A 20,388-nucleotide genomic window follows, 5' to 3' on the forward strand; every position below is an offset into this window, starting at 1 on the left:
GCTTGTGTCGAAGGATTGGCGGGATGCCTGGATCGAGTGTTTGAAGTGCCCCTTTGTCTGCAATTCAGTATTATAGAACTCGTTCTGCCTCTGCTCCTGTTCACTCCTTCTGTCTCGTCGGTCCTTCCAGCGCGTTCACAGCGATCACCCCGTCTGCTACCGCCCATCAAGTCCTTTACACAACCCGTGACCATCCGCCACGGAGTCGAGGGTTGCGAAACGGTAAAAGCGTCTGTACGAGGTCCAGCGAACACGGTCTTATTTTCGTGACCAACTACGTTTCTACGGCTCTCTAGGCAGCCATCATGGCTGAGCATGTTGATGTGAGCTGGTTGTATGCGTATCTCATACTCTCCATTGACAAGCTTGGCAGGGCGCATCTCCGAAAGAACAGATCCTCGAAGCATGTCGGAGAGACAATGTCGAATTGTTTCACGAAGTTCTCAATGACATGAAGGACAAAAGCAAGGAACAGATAGCAGACTTCTTCAACTCCACCACAGACACCATGGGAAATCACCTTTTACACGTATGTGCAAGTTATGGAGCATGTATGTGAATAAGGCTTTCTCTGCGACAGGCATTATATTGACTCGTTTTCAGATGATGTTATGGACGAACTACTCAACATTGAGTTCCTCGAGTGCGATCCCTTGAACAGAAGGGAAAAAGAGACCCCAATTCATTCCGCAGTCAAGTACGCGAACGAGCGAGAAGTGGAACTCGGACAAGCAATGGCCAAAATGTTGATTGACGCCGGAGGTGATCCTAGAGTCAAAGACAAACATGGCAGAAAACCTGCCGAAATCTGCACACCTAGAACAGAAGAGCTCCGCAGCATACTCATCAAGGAGGAATATATTCTCAACGAAGGTCTCCAAAACGCCAATGTACACCCAGACGAGACAGATGACGGAGATGCTGGGCCGCCGTCAGATTCGGAATGACCGTTGTCCGCCTGAAGACTCTTCCTACGGGAATTTGCAGGCTGCCTGCTCCAGAAGTCTTGCCTCTGATGTGCTTGCTGCAGTCTGTGGCGGGCCTGCAAATAAGGGAACAAAATGCTTCGGGCAACGCATATTGTTCACCAAGCAGCACTCGGGAGGAAATCAGATGTGACTGGGTTTGCATTTCTCCCTCCTCGTGTCGAGCGTTAGCCTGGCAGTTCCAACAAGAGCCTGTAGTCCCGGTTCATTGACAGCACTAGGGTTCTGATCAGACACTGCCTTTTGGAATAGCTGAAAGACATGGCTTCTCAAAAGATACGCCATCCTGGTGATGGATTCCTGGAACTGGAAGATGCTGCAGCTGGCTGAGGGCTTGACTGAAGCTGATGACATCTAAACAATTAAAAAGCCTAGACTACGCCAAATCCACCTTCTCACTGTTGACCTTTTCTTTACCCTTGACCTGCGCTCTCCAAGAGAGAATCAGACATATAGCACACAAAATGCCCAATCCGTCAAGTCCGATTGCCAAATACCAGGCTCCGCGGTAGCCTTGGAGCGGGTTACGACCACCGTCATTCACATGAACCTCGACAGTCCCTGCGATGCCCAAGCCGATGGAAATACTGTAATTGATGACTGTGTTGATGAGGGATGCCGCCAATCCTTGATGCTCGGGCGGCATATGGTCAGACAGCACAATATTTCCGGATGGGAACGACATATCCATTCCCCAGGGAGTAATGATGGTCGACACGAAAGTTTGCGCCCCTGACTTCTTGTCAGCGATGGTTCGGGTTCGCGAAGCGACAGGCTTTGAAACAGAGTTCCATATAGAGGGTCGTGGACTTCTCATGAGGGAGGGGCAAACCTACAGTAAGTCTGGTGCACCGGCATCGTGGCAAGCAGGATCATTCCTGTCAAGAAGGCACTGATGCTGATGAGCATGATCCATCCCGGCTGCATTCTTGCGATTAGAAGTCCGGTGGTTATCGCCGCTATACAACCAGACACCGCCGTGGGGATGCTCTGGGCAGCTGAGAGCAAAATTGATTGGCCCCTTTCGAGCTCGAGAAATTGCCTGAAAAAGGGGGAAATTTAGCAAAGGCCTCCGCACTAGGGAGATGAGTGAAGAAGGACGTCGCTCACCAGAGATAAAATACCCAGACTCCAAACGAACTCCAACCCAGTGCTTCGCAGCCAAAAACGAGATTCGTGTCCATGCTAAAGGATGACATGGGCAGCAACGGGAACGTGGCTCTCTTCTTCTCAAACCAGAAGAATGCGACAAGCAATACCACGCCAATGATGAGCAGGACATACACATACACTTTACCCCATCCAGACGCAGGGCCTTCGTTCCAGGCAAAGTTGAAGAACATCAGACCCAGCACGCCAAGCACGGTGCCAGTGGCATCCAGCTCCTGGAAAGACGCCGAGGGCCCTGCGACGGGCATGGGAGGGACCACAAAAAAGACCAAGACCCCGATCACAACCAGCACCGTGGCCAAGACCCAGTACGCCCAAGGCCACCAGACGAACTGGGCGAAGATGCCCGAGAAAATGGCGCCGAGGACAAACCCCACGGGTGCGGTGGCCCCGAAGATGCTGAGAGCCATGTTCTTCCTCTTTCCGGGAGGATAAGTCCGGGCTAGCACGGCGATGCCGTTGGGGAGCAAGATCGCCGGGCCGATGCCTTGCATGCCGCGGCAGAAGGCGAAGAAGATCAGGGAGCGCGAGAAAACCGCGAAACCGGCGATCATCGACCATAGCGCGAACCAGAAGTAGCCGACCAAGAAGAGCCTCTTGTGTCCGTACAGATCCCCCCATCGCCCGGCGGGGAGAATGAACGTCCCTACCGTCAGGGAGTAGCCTGCAGCAAGCCACGACAACTGGCCCGGGTTGGTGGTGTTGAAGGAGCGGCCGATGACATGTAGGGGTGCAATGGACTGCGCGAGGGCCGACTGGGTCAGGAGTTGCGCCGAGCTGACGACGGCAATGAACAGGATCTCGTGTGCAAGGGAGAAGGACGGAGGTTTTATTGCGGTGGGCACGCGCGAGACCGTCTTGGTTACGCTGGGCTGGTGGTCCAGAGTCATAGTCCTGGTGGTTGTGATATTCTCGGTGTCGTGCCTGGTCAAGTCCGAGTCCGTGCAGACTGGCCAACCCTCTGCGTTGGCTTCCGTCTCCTTCTGCGTGTGGCTTGTAGTGGCATCAGGTATAGGCGGCGTCTCAGCCTCCTTCTCTCGCATCGGTGGTGCTCCAGGCCGATCGTCACTGTTTTCATGATGTGAATCTGTCCCATTGCTGCTCTGTTGTGCATTATCTGGTGCTGCCACCGAACGATCAAGTCGAGGATAATCCCCGGCCATATGTCAGCCTTTTTGATCTATTCTCTCTTCTCTTCACTGCTCTTTATGTCTGAGGATCTGTACCGCCTCGCGCCAGTAGATGCTGTCTCAATTTTATCTATGACACAAGAGAATCTCAAGACAAAAGGTCAGTCGGTGGATGTTCCGTTTCTAAATTTGATTGGTGTGATGGCACAATGACGTTTTTTTTTTTTTTTCGGGGGCTCGCTCGCCTCAAAAGCAAAGAAAGGTATATGAAAGAACAAAATAAGTGAGAATTGATATCGCTGTGGATTGAGATTCGCGAAGGGAAATATGAGGATATTATAGTGTCAATCAAGAGAGTATATATCCTCTCGCTCGGATAAACAGATCCAGCTAGCCAGCTAGTCAGGGCTGTACGAGGTGGAAAGGTTGACGTCGATCCCATGTGCCATCATGGAGCCTCGGAGGACCGTAGCCGACACACAAGACCCAGTCATTTCGCAGCGAGAAGAAAACCCCCTTAGTCCATACCATCATCATACGTCGATAGTGCCTGATCGGTGGAGTGCGATATGCTTCGTGCTACTGACTGACAGGTCCCAGCTACCACCACTGAGAGAGGTATGTACAACGAAACGAAAAGACGCCCGAACTAACAGCGTGGGCCCCAGCACCTCTACGAGGTACATACTCGTACAGGTCGGCGCGGCGATATCGGTAAATGAAAACTGAACAGAGGGTGTTAAATGGCCGAAAGTAGAAGAAAGGGGCAAGAGACAGCGAGCGGAGTGTGAAAAGGCACCGTGGCTCCGGAGGGGCGGAGGCTCTACTGCTGACTGGGGCGAGCACATGCCAAAGGGCGGAAAGTATAGCCAGACATCGGAAGACAATTTCGTCAGGGATATCTACCAAGGCCGTGCCACCCACGTGCTAGATTAGGTACGTACTTAGTAAGTATGCCGCGTATCGAGGAGAATTTGTACTCGTGCGAGGGGTCGAGAGGCCTGGATTATCAAACCACCGTCCCCACAGGGTAGAAAACAGTGGAAAAGAGGCGGAGAATGTTCCGCCTTCCGTGACTTTGGTATGAGTAAGAGTCAAAGTATATAATATACTATCTCTCCTTCTCCTGGAGCTGGATCAGATATATATGAAAAGTTCTACGCAGTCTATATCCCCTTTCCTCTTTTCGCGTCAGTCTTGTGAAGAAGCCGGATCGAAGGGATTCTCTACGGCTGTGATCTAGCCAGAATTGTCGAGACGACTGAGCTCTCCCCAAGGCCGTAGACAGGCACCATAGTGACCAACTCGTAGTAAACAGATTTGTTTGCAGGAAATCAGGCGTCGAGGAGTAATAGAGACCAAGGCGTGGGAAAGCAGCCATTGTGTTCGCAGTGTTTTATGGTCTTCATTCGTTACTGCAGGGGTTGGAACTTAACCATACAGTACAGTTGGCCGAGAGTTCGCAGTGAAGCTGTGCCCCTTGATACATGGCGAGGACAGACATGGGAAATGTCGAAATGTCCCCAGGCGGATGTGGTGGATGGAATAATATGGCATATTATGGCAAACAATGACGTCTGCACATCTCTGCATTTCAACACCCTCGCCATGACCACGTTCACGGTCTTCAGAAAGTCCATCAACCACAGTGGCGTCATACGTATATTTTATCTGTGGCGAGATCTCTTATGATTAGCACGATTAAGCTCCATCTACCTGCACCTTTGTTCGGATGCCGCGTATGAGTCTGCGGCCGTTCCCCGGGTCCGATCCCTGCTCCCCGAACAAAATCCAGACGGCACAGACCCCCTTCGGCAAACTAGTGGACTTGAAAAAAATGCCACAAGCCATCTTTAGGGATTCGAAGGGGAAGCAACATTGGAGGAGGAGGAGGAAGCAGAGACCGAATAAAGAGCCACGCGGATAGCGCATGCTGTTTCTAATAATGGACAGAGATCACAAAAGAGATATACGGAGTACAAGTGTGTATGCACACAATGGCGGCACCGCGAACTCCTCTGCCCCAGCAGCCATTCCACTCCCTGCAACAGAGTCGTTCTTTTCATGTCGTACATCGCAAAGGCAAGTATCCCGCACAGTTGAGATAACGAAGTTGCAGAGATTGCGCACGACAAGGATCAGACAGCTTTGAAGAATTGCCCGATTCAGCAGCTCATGACCCCTTTCGCTACTGATTGCCTGGTACAGCCCCGCCGTCACTCGATATGGTCGGACTCGTCATTCCAGCGTGATTTACCGCAACGTCTGGCCGAGAACCCCATACTCGTAGGGTTCATATGAATCCAGCAAAAATAAACACTGGTAGCCGCTGGTCCAAGTCACCCGGCGCAAGTGTTTGATCGATCTATCGCGGACTACTCTCCAGCAAAAGGGATGATGATGGAATAAAATCGGATATGAAGGTCAGTCTGATATCGCGGAACGCAATCTCAAAAGCTCCAGGACTATTTCGGAATATCAGAGAGAAGATGACCCCAACCACGAGAGTTCCCTCGCGCATGCGGACATCCAATGAGTGCATACATGAATGATCGGGAGCGGTGCAGGACTAAGCAGACCGCAAAAGAGCCGTGACCTTATCTCATGTGAAAGTCCCTTGGGTCAACTCTGTTGATGGCGCCAGGGACGGACTCCACTGCAGAGTGGCTTGACGACTCGAACGTCTTGTCGTGGGCCTCGAATTTCGACGACCTGGCAAGAAACACATGAGGGGCTTCATAGTGGGACATAGACCCAACTCAATGTTGGACATCGCTGGGTCGGAAATGTAGAGGACTGGATCACAAAAGGTTTCTGCATTCCGGCTGTATACCGAAAATCCAAACATCGCTGCGTGTGAGTTAAGGAGGACCACTATGGTTGAGGTGCACAGGGGTGGAGATCTGGAGGATAAAGGGTCAGGCGCGCAATACTTCCCAAAAGACCACTATCTTGGTACTCGAACAGGGATTGCCGACAACCACATGTCCTGGCTGCGTGGTCGGGAAGATCACCATGTGGAAGCTGTGCCCGAAGACGAGTTAAGCCTGTGACAATAGCACGCGAAGGAGGACTATGCCACGTAGGGTGGCAGAGCCGTAGCCCGTTGTGGGTGGTCGAGGGGATTGATGTCCCACCGCCCCTTGCAGAGAAGATGCATTCGTCACCACGACACTGCACCGCATTTTGCAGTTGCACTACATGCATTATTCGGCATTTATCGTCCGTGCCTGGAATGTTCCCTGGTGTGCAACACTAGCCAATATTCAGCCGGAGGTCCGTTGCTGGCGATTCAATGAGTAAGGTGAAGAGAGGTCGTTGACGATCCTCGAGATCCACAGGACGCAGGAAGGCCAGGGCTACGAGCCTACCTATGGACATACCTACAGTACGATAGCCAATACGGAAATAGAAAACGGCCAAGGCTGATACCGATTAGATTGATAGCGGGCACTCGGCGAAACTACTTGTTTCAGGTTGCGGCGAGTAGGAGAGCGACCGGCGCAGATATGATTGGCTGAACTGTTATCGTGGCTGGGCATTCCCGGTCGCTTGAGATTGGTCCGACCCAGATCCACCAATCGGAAAACCACCTGCTGGTCTTGGCAGGTACCCGCCCGCCTCCTCCTTCGACCACCTGGTCATTTCCTTTCCTCCTTTTCTCCTCCATGGAGAGATCAACCTCTACGTAATATTCGACTGCATCTATGAGTACCTTGCTCATGTTTTTGTTCTCAGGTGACCGAGGATTTTAGCGCATGCCTTATCCGCGCCTCCCACAGCTTTGGAATTTGAGTGTTGGATTCATGGATTCATGGATTCTCTCTGTCTCGCCGTGTCACCTTCTTGCCCCTTATGCCCTTCTATGGTCGCCACCCGCTTCTCTGGCCCTTGTTGTTGTACAACGCCGGACATTCCTTCAATATTAATAGTCGCAAGCTATGGCTCCGGAGGGGGATCGAAATCATATGGACCATGTGCGGCCCGTTAGCCCTCATATAGATAAACAAAGCTCACCCATTCTGCCCATGAGCGGGAAAGCTTCGTTTCAGACCAGGTCGGTTTACCCCACACAAGTCATTACCACGCATCTTGGCCCTTGGATTCGTCATCTCGCTAAGTCTCGAGATCTTGGGTGATTTAAATATCAAAGTGACTACAACCTAGGTCCAACAGCTGTTCCTTGGCGTCTTCCTCTTCATCACTGGGACCATCGGGGGAGTCTGTGTCACCTTCTCAATGCTCGTCTGGTATACTGTGCATTCTCGGTGATCCAAGGCATCTGCCGTCCGCCTGATTGCCTAACGAGCCGGGCTCGTCTGTTGCTCTTTCTCTTTTGCCTCTCGAGGTATTGCCGCCTTTCAAAAGATGACGTTCTTTTCTTATTCCCTTGCGATGGCAACCATGTTTGCGGCCACGCAGGCTGCGACGACGGGCAATTCATCGACCACCGGGCCTCCAAGTTATCAGAATAGTGCAGCACAAGCTCAACGCGAAGCACTCAACCGGACCATCGCCCACTCCTACATTTGGGCATTGCTGGGTGTTGTCGCCTTGCTCCTCGCCTATTCATGGACCTTGCGGCTCAACGCACACATTCGGCACTTGGCCTCCCTGTCAGGCGCAGGCGCTCTTCGATACTTTTCTAGGTCCTCGCCCGCCATCAGTCTAAGCAAGAGCAAGTTGCTATACGCGCCGGTCCTCTTCTATCGACGGGCACGAGAGATCAGGTTTTCTAAACATATCACACTGGGAACAGTTCCAACACGACTGCAAACTCTATTCATTATGTCAGTTGTCATCATCAATTTTTTCCTCTGCACCTGGAACATCCCATGGTCGCAAGCAGAGCAGCAGGTTTTGCCTATTCTTAGAAACCGGACCGGTACACTGGCGATAGCCAACATGATCCCAATCATGGTCATGTCGACAGTGAAAAACCCCCTGATAACGATGCTGGACATTTCGTACGATACATTCAATCTGATGCACCGCTGGTTTGGTCGTCTCACTATCTTGGAGGCCACTACTCATGTCCTGTGTTGGCTCATTGCAAAAGTGCAGTCAAGCGGCTGGGCAGCAGTGAAGGCGTCACTGAACAGTTCTTTCATTTACAGTGGCTTGATTGCCACCATCAGCCTCGTCCTCATCCTGTTCTCAAGTCCCAAGATGATCCGAAGCTTGTCTTACGAGTTTTTCCATCACCTACATGTCGTCCTGGTTGTGTTGGTCCTGGCATTCCTCTGGATGCACCTTGACGGTACATATCAAAAGGGCTTTTTGCTTGGAGCGATCATAATTTGGGCCACAGCAAGATTCTTCAGACTCGCGACATTGGTTTACAGAAGTATTGGAAGTGGTGGGACCAAGGCCAAGGTGGAGCCCCTCAACGGTGGCGTGGTGAAGATCACGATCACTAACCCGAGGCCTTGGACGTATCGACCCGGCCAATCGCTTTATTTGACAATCCCTTCAATCGGCCTATGGACTGCGCATCCCTTTTCTGTCGCATGGTCCGGGGTCGAAGAAGCTTTGAATCGATCGTCTTCCCTCAAATCCAATTACAGCGAAAAGAGACCTGCCATTCATATATACTCCAAGGACATTGAGAAACGTGGAGACGAAACAATCTCCCTGATTGTCAAAAAGCAAAACGGCATGACAAACAAACTCTGGCAGCGTGCAATGACTGCAGGAGCAGGGTTGGAGGTCAATGCGTTGATTGAAGGACCTTACGGAAACGAACGAAGTATGTCAAGCTACGGAACTGTCCTCCTCTTTGCAAGCGGTGTCGGCATTACACATCAACTTGGGTATGTCAAACAGCTCGTTGAAGGCTACGGACATGGTACCGTAGCGGCGAAACGAGTCACGCTTGTGTGGGTTATACCGTCTACAGAATGTCTGGACTGGATCCGATCATGGATGCATGAGATTCTATGCTTGGAAGGACGCAGAGAGGTGCTCAAAGTTCTCTTATACGTCACTCGGGCCAACCTCAGCCAGCCTATCCAAAGCCCAAGCGAACACGTTCAGATGGCACGAGGACGACCGGACGTCAAGGCCCTCGTTGCGGCGGAAGCACAGCAGAAAGTTGGTTGTATGGGCGTGAGTGTCTGTGCTGGTGGGGGCCTGGCAGATGAAGTCAGGCGTGCGTGTCGGACGATGCTTGACCAGGGCGTAAATGTGGATTTCATTGAGGAAGGCTTCGGGTGGTGATGGGGCAGAGTTGCTTCCTTTTCTTTTTTTTCCCTTCTTTTCTTTTCTCTTTGGCTGGATTGTGCCGTACTTCGTATAGATTGACCCTTTGTTGGCCTTTTACTTCGACTCTTTGAGTTCTTCTATCGATAATTGATTACATTTTGACGCTCCGTACCTCATACCTGACACTGATTAAGGGTGAGAGCTGATTGGTGGAAGCTGATCCAGCAGACCAGGCAGCCAGGCGAAGCAAAACTGACAAACGCTGCAAATCTCGCAAACTTTTTGACAAACAAGCCTACCTCCAACCCATCATGGGCACCTGAACATGTTGATCGTGTGCTTACCGTTCATTCCATCATAGCAACCAACGACCTTCAAATTACGAGTCTCTTCTCCTTCCTCCAGTACACATGTCTCGCTCTTTATGACCTCCTAAAAGTCCTTCGACCAATACTGTCCAAGTTATTCCCCGATCCCTTCGCAATTCCCTGATCCGACATTGTGAGACAACTAGTGACACTATAAGCTGGCTAGCCTCTCAGCGCCGCGACGCTTTGCGCAAGTCACCCTCGATTGTCAGCAAGCGTCATATGAGCTCAAACAAGTCGACAACCCGAAGACGAGTCACGGCAGCGGTTCCTTATCTCACGTCTCTGCCTGAACTGGCGCCGTCTCATGAGAACCAATTTCTTCGACCTGTTACTATAGGTGGTCAAAATCCAGAGTAGTGCGGAGTGGTAGTAGTCCTCTCATTACAAGAGGTCTTCTGCTAGACGCTCCTTGCATTACTCACGCCAAAAATTGACCTCGTCCATCGACGTATTCATCGACAACAACACGCCATAGCCCACCTCGTGACTTACCATAGCGCCCACAAATATCTCAACATGCCACCCCCACGAAGGAGAAACAACGGTAACGACAGTGCCAGGACCACGGCATTCGGGAGAGCATACCCTAATTTGCAGAGAGCCCTGTTGTTGTCATGTGAAGTCGGTCCATTTCTCCTCATCGCCACCATCTTGACGTGCGCTGGCATTTGGAAACGGCCCATGTGGCAGAGAGCATTGCTGTGGCGAGCGGCTCTTTGGAGTTTCCTCTCAAGGTGGATTCTCGTTGGTTGCGCCATCACCTGGACTTGGAATGAATGGGGTCAGGAGGAACGGCGCGAGCAGACGGCAAACGATCTTCGACCGGAGCAACGCCAGAACGGAGAACAAGAGGGTCAGCCGCAGTGAGTGAGTGCAGCATCCAAATAGCGAGGGCTTTTTTAAAATTCGATGGAGGTGGTCCCTCGGACCTGTATGATGGCAACTTTCTACCACTTATCATCTCCTCGCATGAATTAGCCGCCAGAACCTGTTACGAGTGGTCACGCATCTCTCGGACCGTTCAGAGTCCAGCCCCAAGTATCAACAACCGCAGGCTGGTTGTACACACGGGATTCATGCACGAGGCTGTTCATGGCTATGTCTATATCCAACATGGTCGACACCCGGACATTTTCCGCTGCGGACTGTCCAGCGACCCTCTCTTTCAACTGAGGGGCAATCATGGAAAAGCGACGCAGCGAGATCATTTACTGTTCCGACTGGAGTGGACGGAGTCCAGTCCGCGGATGGGGAGCTGGCTCCGGGGAGCGATTTGTTCATCATCACGCATATTGGGAAAAGGCCGCGCCTGAACCCCCTTCGCCACATCTCACACAGGATTCCGCGCCGTATGGATCCTCTCGCCGTGTTTCTGTGGCGCAATGACTCCTCTCAGGCGCGAGAGCTGCAGTCACATCATGCTCTTTGGTAGACCTATTCATTTGTATTCCTAGTTTTCGGGCAGAGGGTTCTTCCCTCGGCCAAGGCACGGCGCATCTTACAGGCTGGTTGATAATATTGATCGTTGGTAAAGAGACGAACGAAGCTGCCTCTCCCGCGACGCTCCACGAGTCTTTGTAATATCATTTCACACTTTACGATTCTCTCATCACTGCCTTCGCTGTGGCTATAAGCGAAACTCTGTTGTTTGTCGCTAAATCATCGTTTCGCCACCACCTGCCACCTGCCATTCTATTTTCCGTGTATCATTCATTTCCTGAATTCGCCTTTGCTGTGATAGTCCTCCCAGTCGACGTAGACCTGGAACTCGGCGTAGCTGGTCTGGTCGTCGGTCTCCATCTTGTTGGTGTAGGTGGCCTCTTCGTCCGAGATGAGCACCTTGGCCAAGTTGCCGCCTTGGCTCGCGGCCTCGGCCAGCAGCTGGCCCTGGCAGGCGTGTTCCATGCTGAGGAACAGGAAGGCGGCCTCGTCGACCGTCTTGCCCACGGTCAACAGGCCGTGGTTCCGCAAGATACAGGCCTTGTTGGTCGGGCCCAGGGCCTTTGCGATCTCGGCACCTTCCTCGCTCGCGAGCACGACGCCGCCATACGAGTTGTAGACCGAGTGGGAGTTGTAGAATTTGCAGGCATCCTGGGTCAGCATCTCCAGCGGCCGGCCGAAGACGGACCAGGCCTTGCCGTAGACGGTGTGGGCGTGGCAGATCGCAGTCACGTCCGGGCGGGCTTTGTGGACCTCGCTGTGGATTAAGAAGCCAGCGGCGTTGGGGGGTCGGGTTCTGTTTCCTCCCACGACCTTGCCCGACAGGTCCACTGCGATCATGTCGCTTGCTTTAAGAAGGCCGAAATGCACGCCCAGGGCTGTTTGGTGATTAGCTTCATGGTCCTCATCTGTCGAAAAAGGGAAAACTTGTTGAATGGGAACGTACGATTCGTCCAGAAGACTTCGTGGTTCTCCGGATCTCTCACACTGATATGTCCTGATATTCCCTCGACGAAGCCCTCTCGTGCCCAATGCCGGAAAGCCGCGGCCATATGTTCAAGCTGCCACTGGCGTTGGGCGGCGAAGTTGTCGAATTTGGGAACACCAGGCAACATCACGTCGCCGTGCGAGATGGCCGCGAGGGGCGACTTGTCTTGCATGCCGTGTACATGTTCTTCCTTCCCAGGAGTAACGGATTTTGAGGCCAAGGGGCCGGAAGGGAGGATATCGCTGATCGCAGAGGGGGCCATTTTGGTAGAGGGCAGAAGTTGAGGGCTAGGAAACAGAAAATAGACAAACAATGGAAGAGGCAATGATATAGAGAGAGATCTCGACGTCGCTGGGACACGTTTTGAGCGCAGGATAGTCTTGAGAAGTCGGTGTTTGAGACGAGCGGTATTAGATATGAAAGAAGAAGAAGAAGAAGAGAACTTGGTAGGAGATAGTAGTCCAAAGGGCGTGAGGAGCGTGAAGGGCGTCGAGGATCCGATGGCAAAAAGATAGACATCTCATTGGAGCGAACGAGGGGCAACTGGTGGATGTGTGCATGGAGAACTCCGCCGCCCTTCGATTGGGTCTTTCATGACTTGTTGGGCGCCATGCTGAGTTTGAGGATGAGCTTCGATTTACAACATTGGCATTCGGAGAAGAGTGCGGTACTCCGATTGAGCTATCGTAGGTGTCCACTAGGGTGGGACGTTGGTCGAGGGTTGGTTTCAAGACGAGCAGATGAACAAGGCTGCGGAACACGCATTTGTTGCGAGGCTCAGGTGCAGCCTTGCCCAGGCTGACGTCACACAGCCTTGATCGAAAACAACACGGGCCTTTCACACTTGACTTGATTCTCAGCCGCAGTCTCTGTTGCGCCGCACAATCACTACAGCATGGCCTCGTAAGTCGTGCACATGCTCTAAGTTGTGAGACTCTTACTGATAGAGCTTAGGAATCTCCTCGAAATCCCCTTTCGTCGTACGCACTCTGTGGACCTGTCCTCCGCAATCAAGCAATACATATCCACGAAATATGATCAGTCGCCGGAAATGTTCGCAGATGACCTGCGAGACATTGATCGTTTACGCAACGACGCCATCAATGTCCGCGAACCTCATGTCAGCGGTATTAAACGCCTACAGATATATGCTGCTCAGCTACGCTATCTGGGCGGGAAATTCCCCATCGATGTTGGTGTCGATTTCCCGTGGTACCCCGCGATAGGCTACGATCGAGACAAGCCCGTGCTACAAAACAATCTACGGTTCGAGTTGGCGAATATACTTTTCAATCTTGCGGCATTATATTCACAACTGGCGTATGGGACGAACCGAGCGACGATAGATGGCCTCAAATCCGCTGCCGAGTATAGTATTGCTGCCGCCGGCACCTTCGCCTTCATACGGACCGACATCCTCCCTGACATGCGCTCAACCCCACCGGAGGATATGGATGATATAACTTTGGAGAGCCTGCAACAACTGTGTTTGGCACAAGGTCAGGAATCGTTCTGGCAGATAGCAATCAAAAGGACCATGTCGGACGGCACGGTAGCAAAACTTGCAGCCAAGGTCTCGGATTACTACATCTCTGCAGCTGATGCCGCACGCCAGTCCCGGGCTGTGAGCGCGGAATGGATACATCATTTCCAAGCGAAACATCACCACTTTGCTGCTGCCGCGCAGTTTCGACAATCTCGATATTGTCTGCAAACCAAGCAGTATGGAGAAGAGATTGCCAGGCTCAAGGATAGTCTCACCTGCGTGAACGAAGGGCTTCAAGAGGCCCGATACATCAATGCTACAGTAGCCGGGGATTTGAATGGGCTCAAGTCCAAAGTCACTGAGGAGCTGAAGAGAGCTGAAAAGGACAATGATCTGATCTACCTGCAAACACCAACGCCCAAATCAGAGCTGAGACTATTGGATCGAACAAATATGGTCGCTGCAAAAACACCTGCAGATATTGTCAATGGCATTTCTCTCCTCGGCGAAGGCAAACCTTTTGGAAGGCCATTATTCGAAAAGCTTGTTCCCTATGCTGTCCATCAGGCTGCGTCCATATACGCCGATCGGCGCGATCGTCTTGTCAACCAGTCCATCATTGTTGATCTTGAAGCCATGACAGCTAGGCTGAGAGAGATATTGCAATCGCTCGATTTGCCCGGGTCATTACAGGCCCTCGAAAAACCGCTCGGCTTGCCTGGCAGTCTTGTTTCGAAAGCTGAGGAGCTTCGACAGCAGGACGCGCTGTATAGGATCAAGAGGTCGATGGAGGACACAACCAAATTGAAAACGAACGATCTTGCGATCTATCAGGAAGGCGTTGCATTGCTGGAAGCCGAGAAAACCGAGGATGAGCGAGCTCGAGCAAAATACGGCACGGATAGATGGGCACGTCAACCCTCTACCACAGCTTTGGCCAAATTATATCAGACTTCAAAGGAGCTTCAGACATACCTGAACTCGGCCGCTTCGAGTGACAACTTAGTGCAGGCAAAATTTCGGGAGAACGAGCACATCCTCAAGATCTTGACAGGCACGAACCGTGATCTTGAGCGATTTGTCCCCTCGTCCAGTCAAGTTACTATGACACCAGCCATCGAGCAAGCCGCCTCGCGATTACGGACATGCCTAAACGAAGTTTCCCGCTTGGAGACTCGGCGGAAAAATCGCATTGCAGCTTTGAGAGAGAAAGCAAAATCCGACGATATTGGTCCGGCTTTGCTCGCTGAAGCAGCTCGCCTGGAGCGGGAGTATCCCATGCAGAAGATCGAACCAGGACAGTTTGAAAAGCTGTTCGAAGCACGGCTTCAGGCTTATGAGCCTGATCGCGAAGCTCTCATCACTGAACAAGAAGAACAAGACCAAATTGTGGCTCGCCTGCGCGAAGCCAACAAGGCATTCTCGGATGCCCGACGGGGTGACACCAGCACCAAAGACCGTCAGAAGGCTCTCCAGATGCTGGACACAGGATACGCCAAATATAAGGAGCTCATGAGCAACTTGGACACCGGCAGAAAGTTCTACAACGACCTTGCCGTTCATGTGACACGTTTCCGAGACAATTGTAAGGCACAAGTCTCTGAACGCAGGATTGAAGCCAGTCAGCTCGAGGCAGAGCTTGCTGGACAAGATATGGGCAGGCTCAATCTTCAGGAGACGCGGAGGGAATTGCGGAGCCAGAATACAGCACCGCAAACGAGAAGCCGTCCACAGCAACAGCCCCCTGCCGAAACCCAAGAAGCACTGACGGCACCGGTCCCAACAAGGAATCCGCCTCCTGGAGGTGTAATGCCCTCCACTTCGCCTTTACCAGTCGGTGTCGCGGGAGGCACGATTGGTGGTGGAGGAATCTGGACACCGGACATGGGTATCAGATTTGGTGGGGCTCCTAATCAACCTGGACAGGCGGGTTATCCTACCCCAAGACGACCATGAGAATTGCTTGCGGTCCTCCAGACTCAGCTGCCCATATTGGAGAGGAGATCTTTGAAAACATACTGGCTCCCAGAGATGAAGAGGTGGTGTTGACTCATTTGCATTGTGCGACTCCCATCCGGTCTCCTCTATATATAGCGAAACATCCGCGCCGCAGCTGACACCCTGACCTGACAAAACCCTTGACGAAGACCCGAACGCCTCTTCTCCCCATTGCCAATGTGCGAAAGATGCCTCCTGATATCTGGTAATTCACAGTCCCGATGTGCCAATAACAGCGGCCATGCTAGTAGTATGTGGAATCTGAGGACTTTGCAGAGTTCTTTTTGATGTAGTGAACGGCAAGCACCACTCCCAGGGACCCAACACAGACCAGCACTACCATGATCAACAGACATATGCATAATCTGCTCCTTCTCTTGTGAATCGGCCGGTTCACCTGCACGGGATATGGACGGTCGACCACGTGCTGTTGTGCTGGAAGATAGACATATGCGTGGTCTTGACCGTTACCGGCAGCAACAAAAGCACCATTCCCGCTGGGGTCCAGGGCTACAAGGGCTTCTCCGCTGGAACCATAGTAGGCGGGGTTATTGCCTCCTCCTTCTCGAGTTATCAGCCCGATGCTGTCATGCGAAAGTTGAACCACAAACCTGAATAGATTGGCTGATATCGGGCACGGCGCGGAGGACTTAGGATCCCATTTGGCATTGCTTCAACTGTGTTTTCGATTGTTGTGCTCAGAGATGAGAGGGGGCAATCCAAGCGCCGCCTTTGCGGTGCGAAGTCGCAGGATCACCGCAGGTTAATATTGCGGAATGGCAGAGACCCAGCTGAGGCTGAAGGAGATTGCCAACCCGGCGACTCAGTAGTTCTTACACCATGCTTTCCCCGGCTGGTTTTTTTTTCCCTGCATCCTGCATGAAAGTGTAAAAGGTCTCACTGCCTCGTGGCTTCTGATGGTCCTATCATCTCTTGTGACATGGTGCATCGGTGGCTGATTTGGACCTATCAAGGTCGATGTGCCGAGACCGACTTGACCTCAACCGTCGGATTCCAGGGCTGAACGGCGCCCGGGTCTTCCAGCAGCGGTTCGAGTTCGTGTTGACGGGTTCCAAAAGTGCCAGCCTGAGACAAAGGCAGCCAATCGAAGAAACCCATCAAGCTTCCGAAGGCGTCCACTGCCCATCCTGTCAAGATTTGTCACAAAGGCTTCGCCTGCCTGAGCCTGACAACCTCAGAGTCATAAGAGAGGTTTGGGCCACCTCTTTTTGTCTCTTGCTCTGTTAAGACTTGCACGCTTTGTCGATCTGAAGATCCCCGTACCAAGATCCCACTGTCACCAGCCAACCCACATGGCCGATCCAGTCACTCTCGCCATCGGCGGGGTTGGGGTTGCTGTTGCACTAACACAACTCGGTCAGGCTGTATACAAGGGTCGCAAAGATGACAAGCAAAATCGCAGGATGATGCAGATGGTTCAGGTATGCCATTTTCTGGGACCTACCGATTTTGATCTCTTCTATTGACACATGTCAGCAAAATAATGGTTACGGTGGCTCACATTCGAGTGGTCCGGTCACTCAACCTGCCTACCCCCATCCAAATACCCATACGCTTGCAATATCGCATCAAACAATGGGTCGACAGTCCACTTTCACAAGTCCAAATGGCTGGTTTGTGTCCGTTGGGCACGGTCCAGAGGCTCGATCGTCGGGCACTTTCATAACTCAAACTACCTCATACAACAGTGGATTTCCTATCGGTCATGTCAACCAAAACAGTCACATCCCCTCGCAATCCCAAGTCTTCCTACCAGCCCCAGCGGCGGGTATGATGCTTCCCATTGAATATACACAGCCATACACCACGGGAAGAGTCGTGGAACTGCCTCAAACAGGATCACAACGGTTTCTTCCGGACCCGGCGAATCACACACCTCGATATTCTCACGCAGAGCCCACAGTGAAATCGAAGAAGTATCAATGGTGAAGAGCTGGCCAAGGGTGCAGCACGTGAGACCGGTGTTCCATGAAATACCATGTGAAGGCTGCGGACATCAGTTGAAGGATATTTCTGTGAGCAAAGAGCCAGAAGAGAAACGTCATCTCCTTGCAGAGTATAGGTTGCAGGTCGCTTACAGAGGCGTTTGTCCGATTGTATGCACTCTAGATAGACAAGCGAGTAATGGGGCGGTCAGTTTCGAATGGAAACGGAGCTTGTATCTGGGACGTTTCCTTTGAGGCAAAGGGTATCAACTGGTTCTAGACCGCAACCGTGATCTTGTCTAATTTTCCCAAGCCAATGGTACCCTTATACTACTTGGTAAGTACTCATATAGTCGGGAGAATTGCGGTATCCACCGCCCAGGCGCTCATGCGGAATTGCTTCAAGAGGAAGTTGGATTTTGCCACTAATCCCAATGAGGGAAAAAACCTCTCGCCCAATCAGCCTCGTTGTTGCCCCACTTGGTATGGCCCCCAAAACCTTAGTCAACGACGCTTCAGATATTGTCGACCAAGAGCCATCCCATCTCTCCATGCAAACAAGCAAAGGTGGACTCTTGCTTCGTGACCTTGATCTCCCTGCATGTACACATCATCAGCGATGGCTTCACTTCTGAAAAAGGCAACTCTTTAAGATGCGTCAAACTCAACTCCAGCCCGGCCACTGGGAAGACTCGGTCACTTTCCGCGCCCAATCCGGCCCTCCAGAAGAGCGGACGGGAGCCGGATACGACACAAAGGACGACGAACAGGACCAGCAGGACTATCCGGGACAGTCTCGAGATGGACGACAAGACGCATTGACATCCAGAACATCTGGAGCACCGGCTGCTACAACCCCGCGAAAGCTACACGTCGGGCGGGGGAAGGCCCGGATATCTGGGACGAAGAAGGCGGTTCCTCGGAAACAAGAACATCACGAGGCTCTGGCTGTGGTGAAGTACCCTCCTAACCCACCACCGTTGTTGGAGCCCGATGCCGACGAACCGTATTCTCTGCTCCCATCAGCAGTGCCGAATGGCGTGGTCAAACGATACATGCATAGCCGTCAGTAATCCCGAGCCACCCTTGCTTTTTCGAATAGAGATTGGATAGTTTCTTCGATACTGACTAGTACACATATCCAGTCCCCAATGTGCTCGCGAAGCTGGTATCCAATGCCGGCTTGACCGGGAACTATGGAAGGTCCTTTGCGAGTACTATGATGGCCTCGCTATCGCAGCAGCCGGCACAACTGCACGCTATGATGTTCGCGGTGATGGTGCATGACCGTATCCAGCAGGGAATCAGTGAACCAAACACGACGGAGCTACTGGTCGGTACAGAAGCTATTCGACACCTGAATCGTGAAATCAGCGATCCGAACCCCGAACGAGCCCTGTCGGACTCCAACATCTGGGCCGTCCTGGTGCTTGCATATTCGGGTCGCGAGGACAGAATCAGAAGGGGCCAGAGCTACCCGCGACAGTCCTTTTTGAGAGAGCTGCAGTCGATCCATATCTATCTGAAGATGGAGATCGTCATCGAGCATGTGCTTGGCCTCATCAAAATGATGGAGCTCCTCGGGCCTTTGTCCAAGATCAAGACGCACGGGATTGCTACCGTGGTATCTTTGTAAGCCGGCCCCCTTTTCGTGCCCGGTGCGACCCCCCCGACTATCCCAACCCCACATACCCACAATCGCACAGTTTGCCTGAAAAAACTAGGAACGGCCTAGCCGAAGCGTCCCAATTGCTGACTTATCATGCTACCGAACCTATAGATGTGGGATCATGGGCGCATGCCGGAATATTGGGCGGCCCATCTTTCCATTTATATCCCACACAGCCACGTTCGTCCGCGAAGATGGCCGGCTGTCGGTCACGAGCTACGAGCGCGACGCCGTTGCTGGCGACTTGGGCCAGCTGGGCACGAGCTTCCGGCACGTCTGGAGCGCGGGGTCATCCACGCCGAGCTACATCGACGATCTTCTGGCCGTCATTCAGGATATATGCGACTTCACCGTGGTGGTCGAGAACCACGCCAGTGGCAGGTGGGTGCCGCGCACGTCTCCCGTCATCATCGACCAGAGAAACTATGTCCAGCACAGCTTGATGTCCCTGCCCTCCGCGGAGGAACTCCTCGCCCCGAAACCCGCGGACGTCGCGCTGGACGATTCCCAGTACGAAACCTGCCGGTTGGCCTGCATCATTTACTCCTTCCTCGTCGTCTTCCCCGTCCCACCTGTTGTGGGCCCCTTTGAAACCTTGATCGACCGGCTCAAGAGCGCTCTGCAGACGACCGTGTGGAAGAGCTTTGGCCGCCCGCGACGGAAGTTGCATCTGTGGACTCTCATCATGGGGGCCATCGGGTCGATTGGGCTGCCTGACCGGCCGTGGTTCCTGCTCCGGATCATGGAAGTGTTGGACGACGACGACTTTGACATGGCCGGATGGCAGGATCTGAAGGGCTTGTTGCAGTCGTTCCTGTGGCATCCGCGCACGAGCGATCTTGACGGTCTCGATGTTTGGAAGGCCGTTCAGGTGGGAGTCAATGTGCCAGACGAGATATGACATCTTTTGAAATGAGAGCGAGAAGGAAACAGGTCCATCATCCCCACGTAATACAGCTATTGTTTCCGCCTGGGTAGATGGAGTGTCAATGTGAAACGG

The 20,388-nt window shown here is 52.5% G+C and overlaps 9 protein-coding genes across 9 annotated transcripts; 6 read left to right on the forward strand and 3 right to left on the reverse strand.

The window, feature by feature from the left end:
* Positions 1-305: 305 nt before the first annotated feature.
* Positions 306-947, forward strand: Z517_07933 (uncharacterized protein; the record flags this gene model as incomplete). Its single annotated transcript, XM_013426454.1, has 3 exons — positions 306-323; positions 374-551; positions 604-947. The coding sequence occupies 3 exons, from the start codon at positions 306-308 to the stop codon at positions 945-947; spliced, it is 540 nt and encodes a 179-aa protein (XP_013281908.1).
* Positions 948-1,362: 415 nt separating this feature from the next.
* Z517_07934 (uncharacterized protein) lies at positions 1,363-3,319 on the reverse strand (the record flags this gene model as incomplete). The annotated part of the gene is made up of 3 exons (XM_013426455.1): positions 1,363-1,718; positions 1,823-2,028; positions 2,097-3,319. The coding sequence occupies 3 exons, from the start codon at positions 3,317-3,319 to the stop codon at positions 1,363-1,365; spliced, it is 1,785 nt and encodes a 594-aa protein (XP_013281909.1).
* Positions 3,320-7,681: 4,362 nt separating this feature from the next.
* On the forward strand, positions 7,682-9,505 carry Z517_07935 (uncharacterized protein; the record flags this gene model as incomplete). Its single annotated transcript, XM_013426456.1, has 1 exon — positions 7,682-9,505. One exon carries the CDS (start codon positions 7,682-7,684, stop codon positions 9,503-9,505), a length of 1,824 nt encoding a protein of 607 aa, XP_013281910.1.
* Positions 9,506-10,377: 872 nt separating this feature from the next.
* Z517_07936 (uncharacterized protein) lies at positions 10,378-10,728 on the forward strand (the record flags this gene model as incomplete). Its single annotated transcript, XM_013426457.1, has 1 exon — positions 10,378-10,728. The coding sequence occupies one exon, from the start codon at positions 10,378-10,380 to the stop codon at positions 10,726-10,728; it is 351 nt and encodes a 116-aa protein (XP_013281911.1).
* Positions 10,729-11,571: 843 nt separating this feature from the next.
* On the reverse strand, positions 11,572-12,551 carry Z517_07937 (uncharacterized protein; the record flags this gene model as incomplete). The annotated part of the gene is made up of 2 exons (XM_013426458.1): positions 11,572-12,179; positions 12,248-12,551. 2 exons carry the CDS (start codon positions 12,549-12,551, stop codon positions 11,572-11,574), a joined length of 912 nt encoding a protein of 303 aa, XP_013281912.1.
* Positions 12,552-13,184: 633 nt separating this feature from the next.
* Z517_07938 (uncharacterized protein) lies at positions 13,185-15,731 on the forward strand (the record flags this gene model as incomplete). The annotated part of the gene is made up of 2 exons (XM_013426459.1): positions 13,185-13,192; positions 13,244-15,731. The coding sequence occupies 2 exons, from the start codon at positions 13,185-13,187 to the stop codon at positions 15,729-15,731; spliced, it is 2,496 nt and encodes an 831-aa protein (XP_013281913.1).
* A 286-nt stretch (positions 15,732-16,017) lies between these two features.
* Z517_07939 (uncharacterized protein) lies at positions 16,018-16,442 on the reverse strand (the record flags this gene model as incomplete). Its single annotated transcript, XM_013426460.1, has 2 exons — positions 16,018-16,334; positions 16,385-16,442. The coding sequence occupies 2 exons, from the start codon at positions 16,440-16,442 to the stop codon at positions 16,018-16,020; spliced, it is 375 nt and encodes a 124-aa protein (XP_013281914.1).
* A 644-nt stretch (positions 16,443-17,086) lies between these two features.
* Z517_07940 (uncharacterized protein) lies at positions 17,087-17,723 on the forward strand (the record flags this gene model as incomplete). The annotated part of the gene is made up of 2 exons (XM_013426461.1): positions 17,087-17,215; positions 17,271-17,723. The coding sequence occupies 2 exons, from the start codon at positions 17,087-17,089 to the stop codon at positions 17,721-17,723; spliced, it is 582 nt and encodes a 193-aa protein (XP_013281915.1).
* Positions 17,724-18,372: 649 nt separating this feature from the next.
* On the forward strand, positions 18,373-20,289 carry Z517_07941 (uncharacterized protein; the record flags this gene model as incomplete). The annotated part of the gene is made up of 3 exons (XM_013426462.1): positions 18,373-18,784; positions 18,865-19,351; positions 19,500-20,289. 3 exons carry the CDS (start codon positions 18,373-18,375, stop codon positions 20,287-20,289), a joined length of 1,689 nt encoding a protein of 562 aa, XP_013281916.1.
* Positions 20,290-20,388: the final 99 nt, after the last annotated feature.

The sequence above is a fragment of the Fonsecaea pedrosoi genome (genome assembly GCF_000835455.1).
Source record: "Fonsecaea pedrosoi CBS 271.37 unplaced genomic scaffold supercont1.5, whole genome shotgun sequence".
NCBI classification, from domain to species: Eukaryota; Fungi; Ascomycota; class Eurotiomycetes; order Chaetothyriales; family Herpotrichiellaceae; genus Fonsecaea; species Fonsecaea pedrosoi.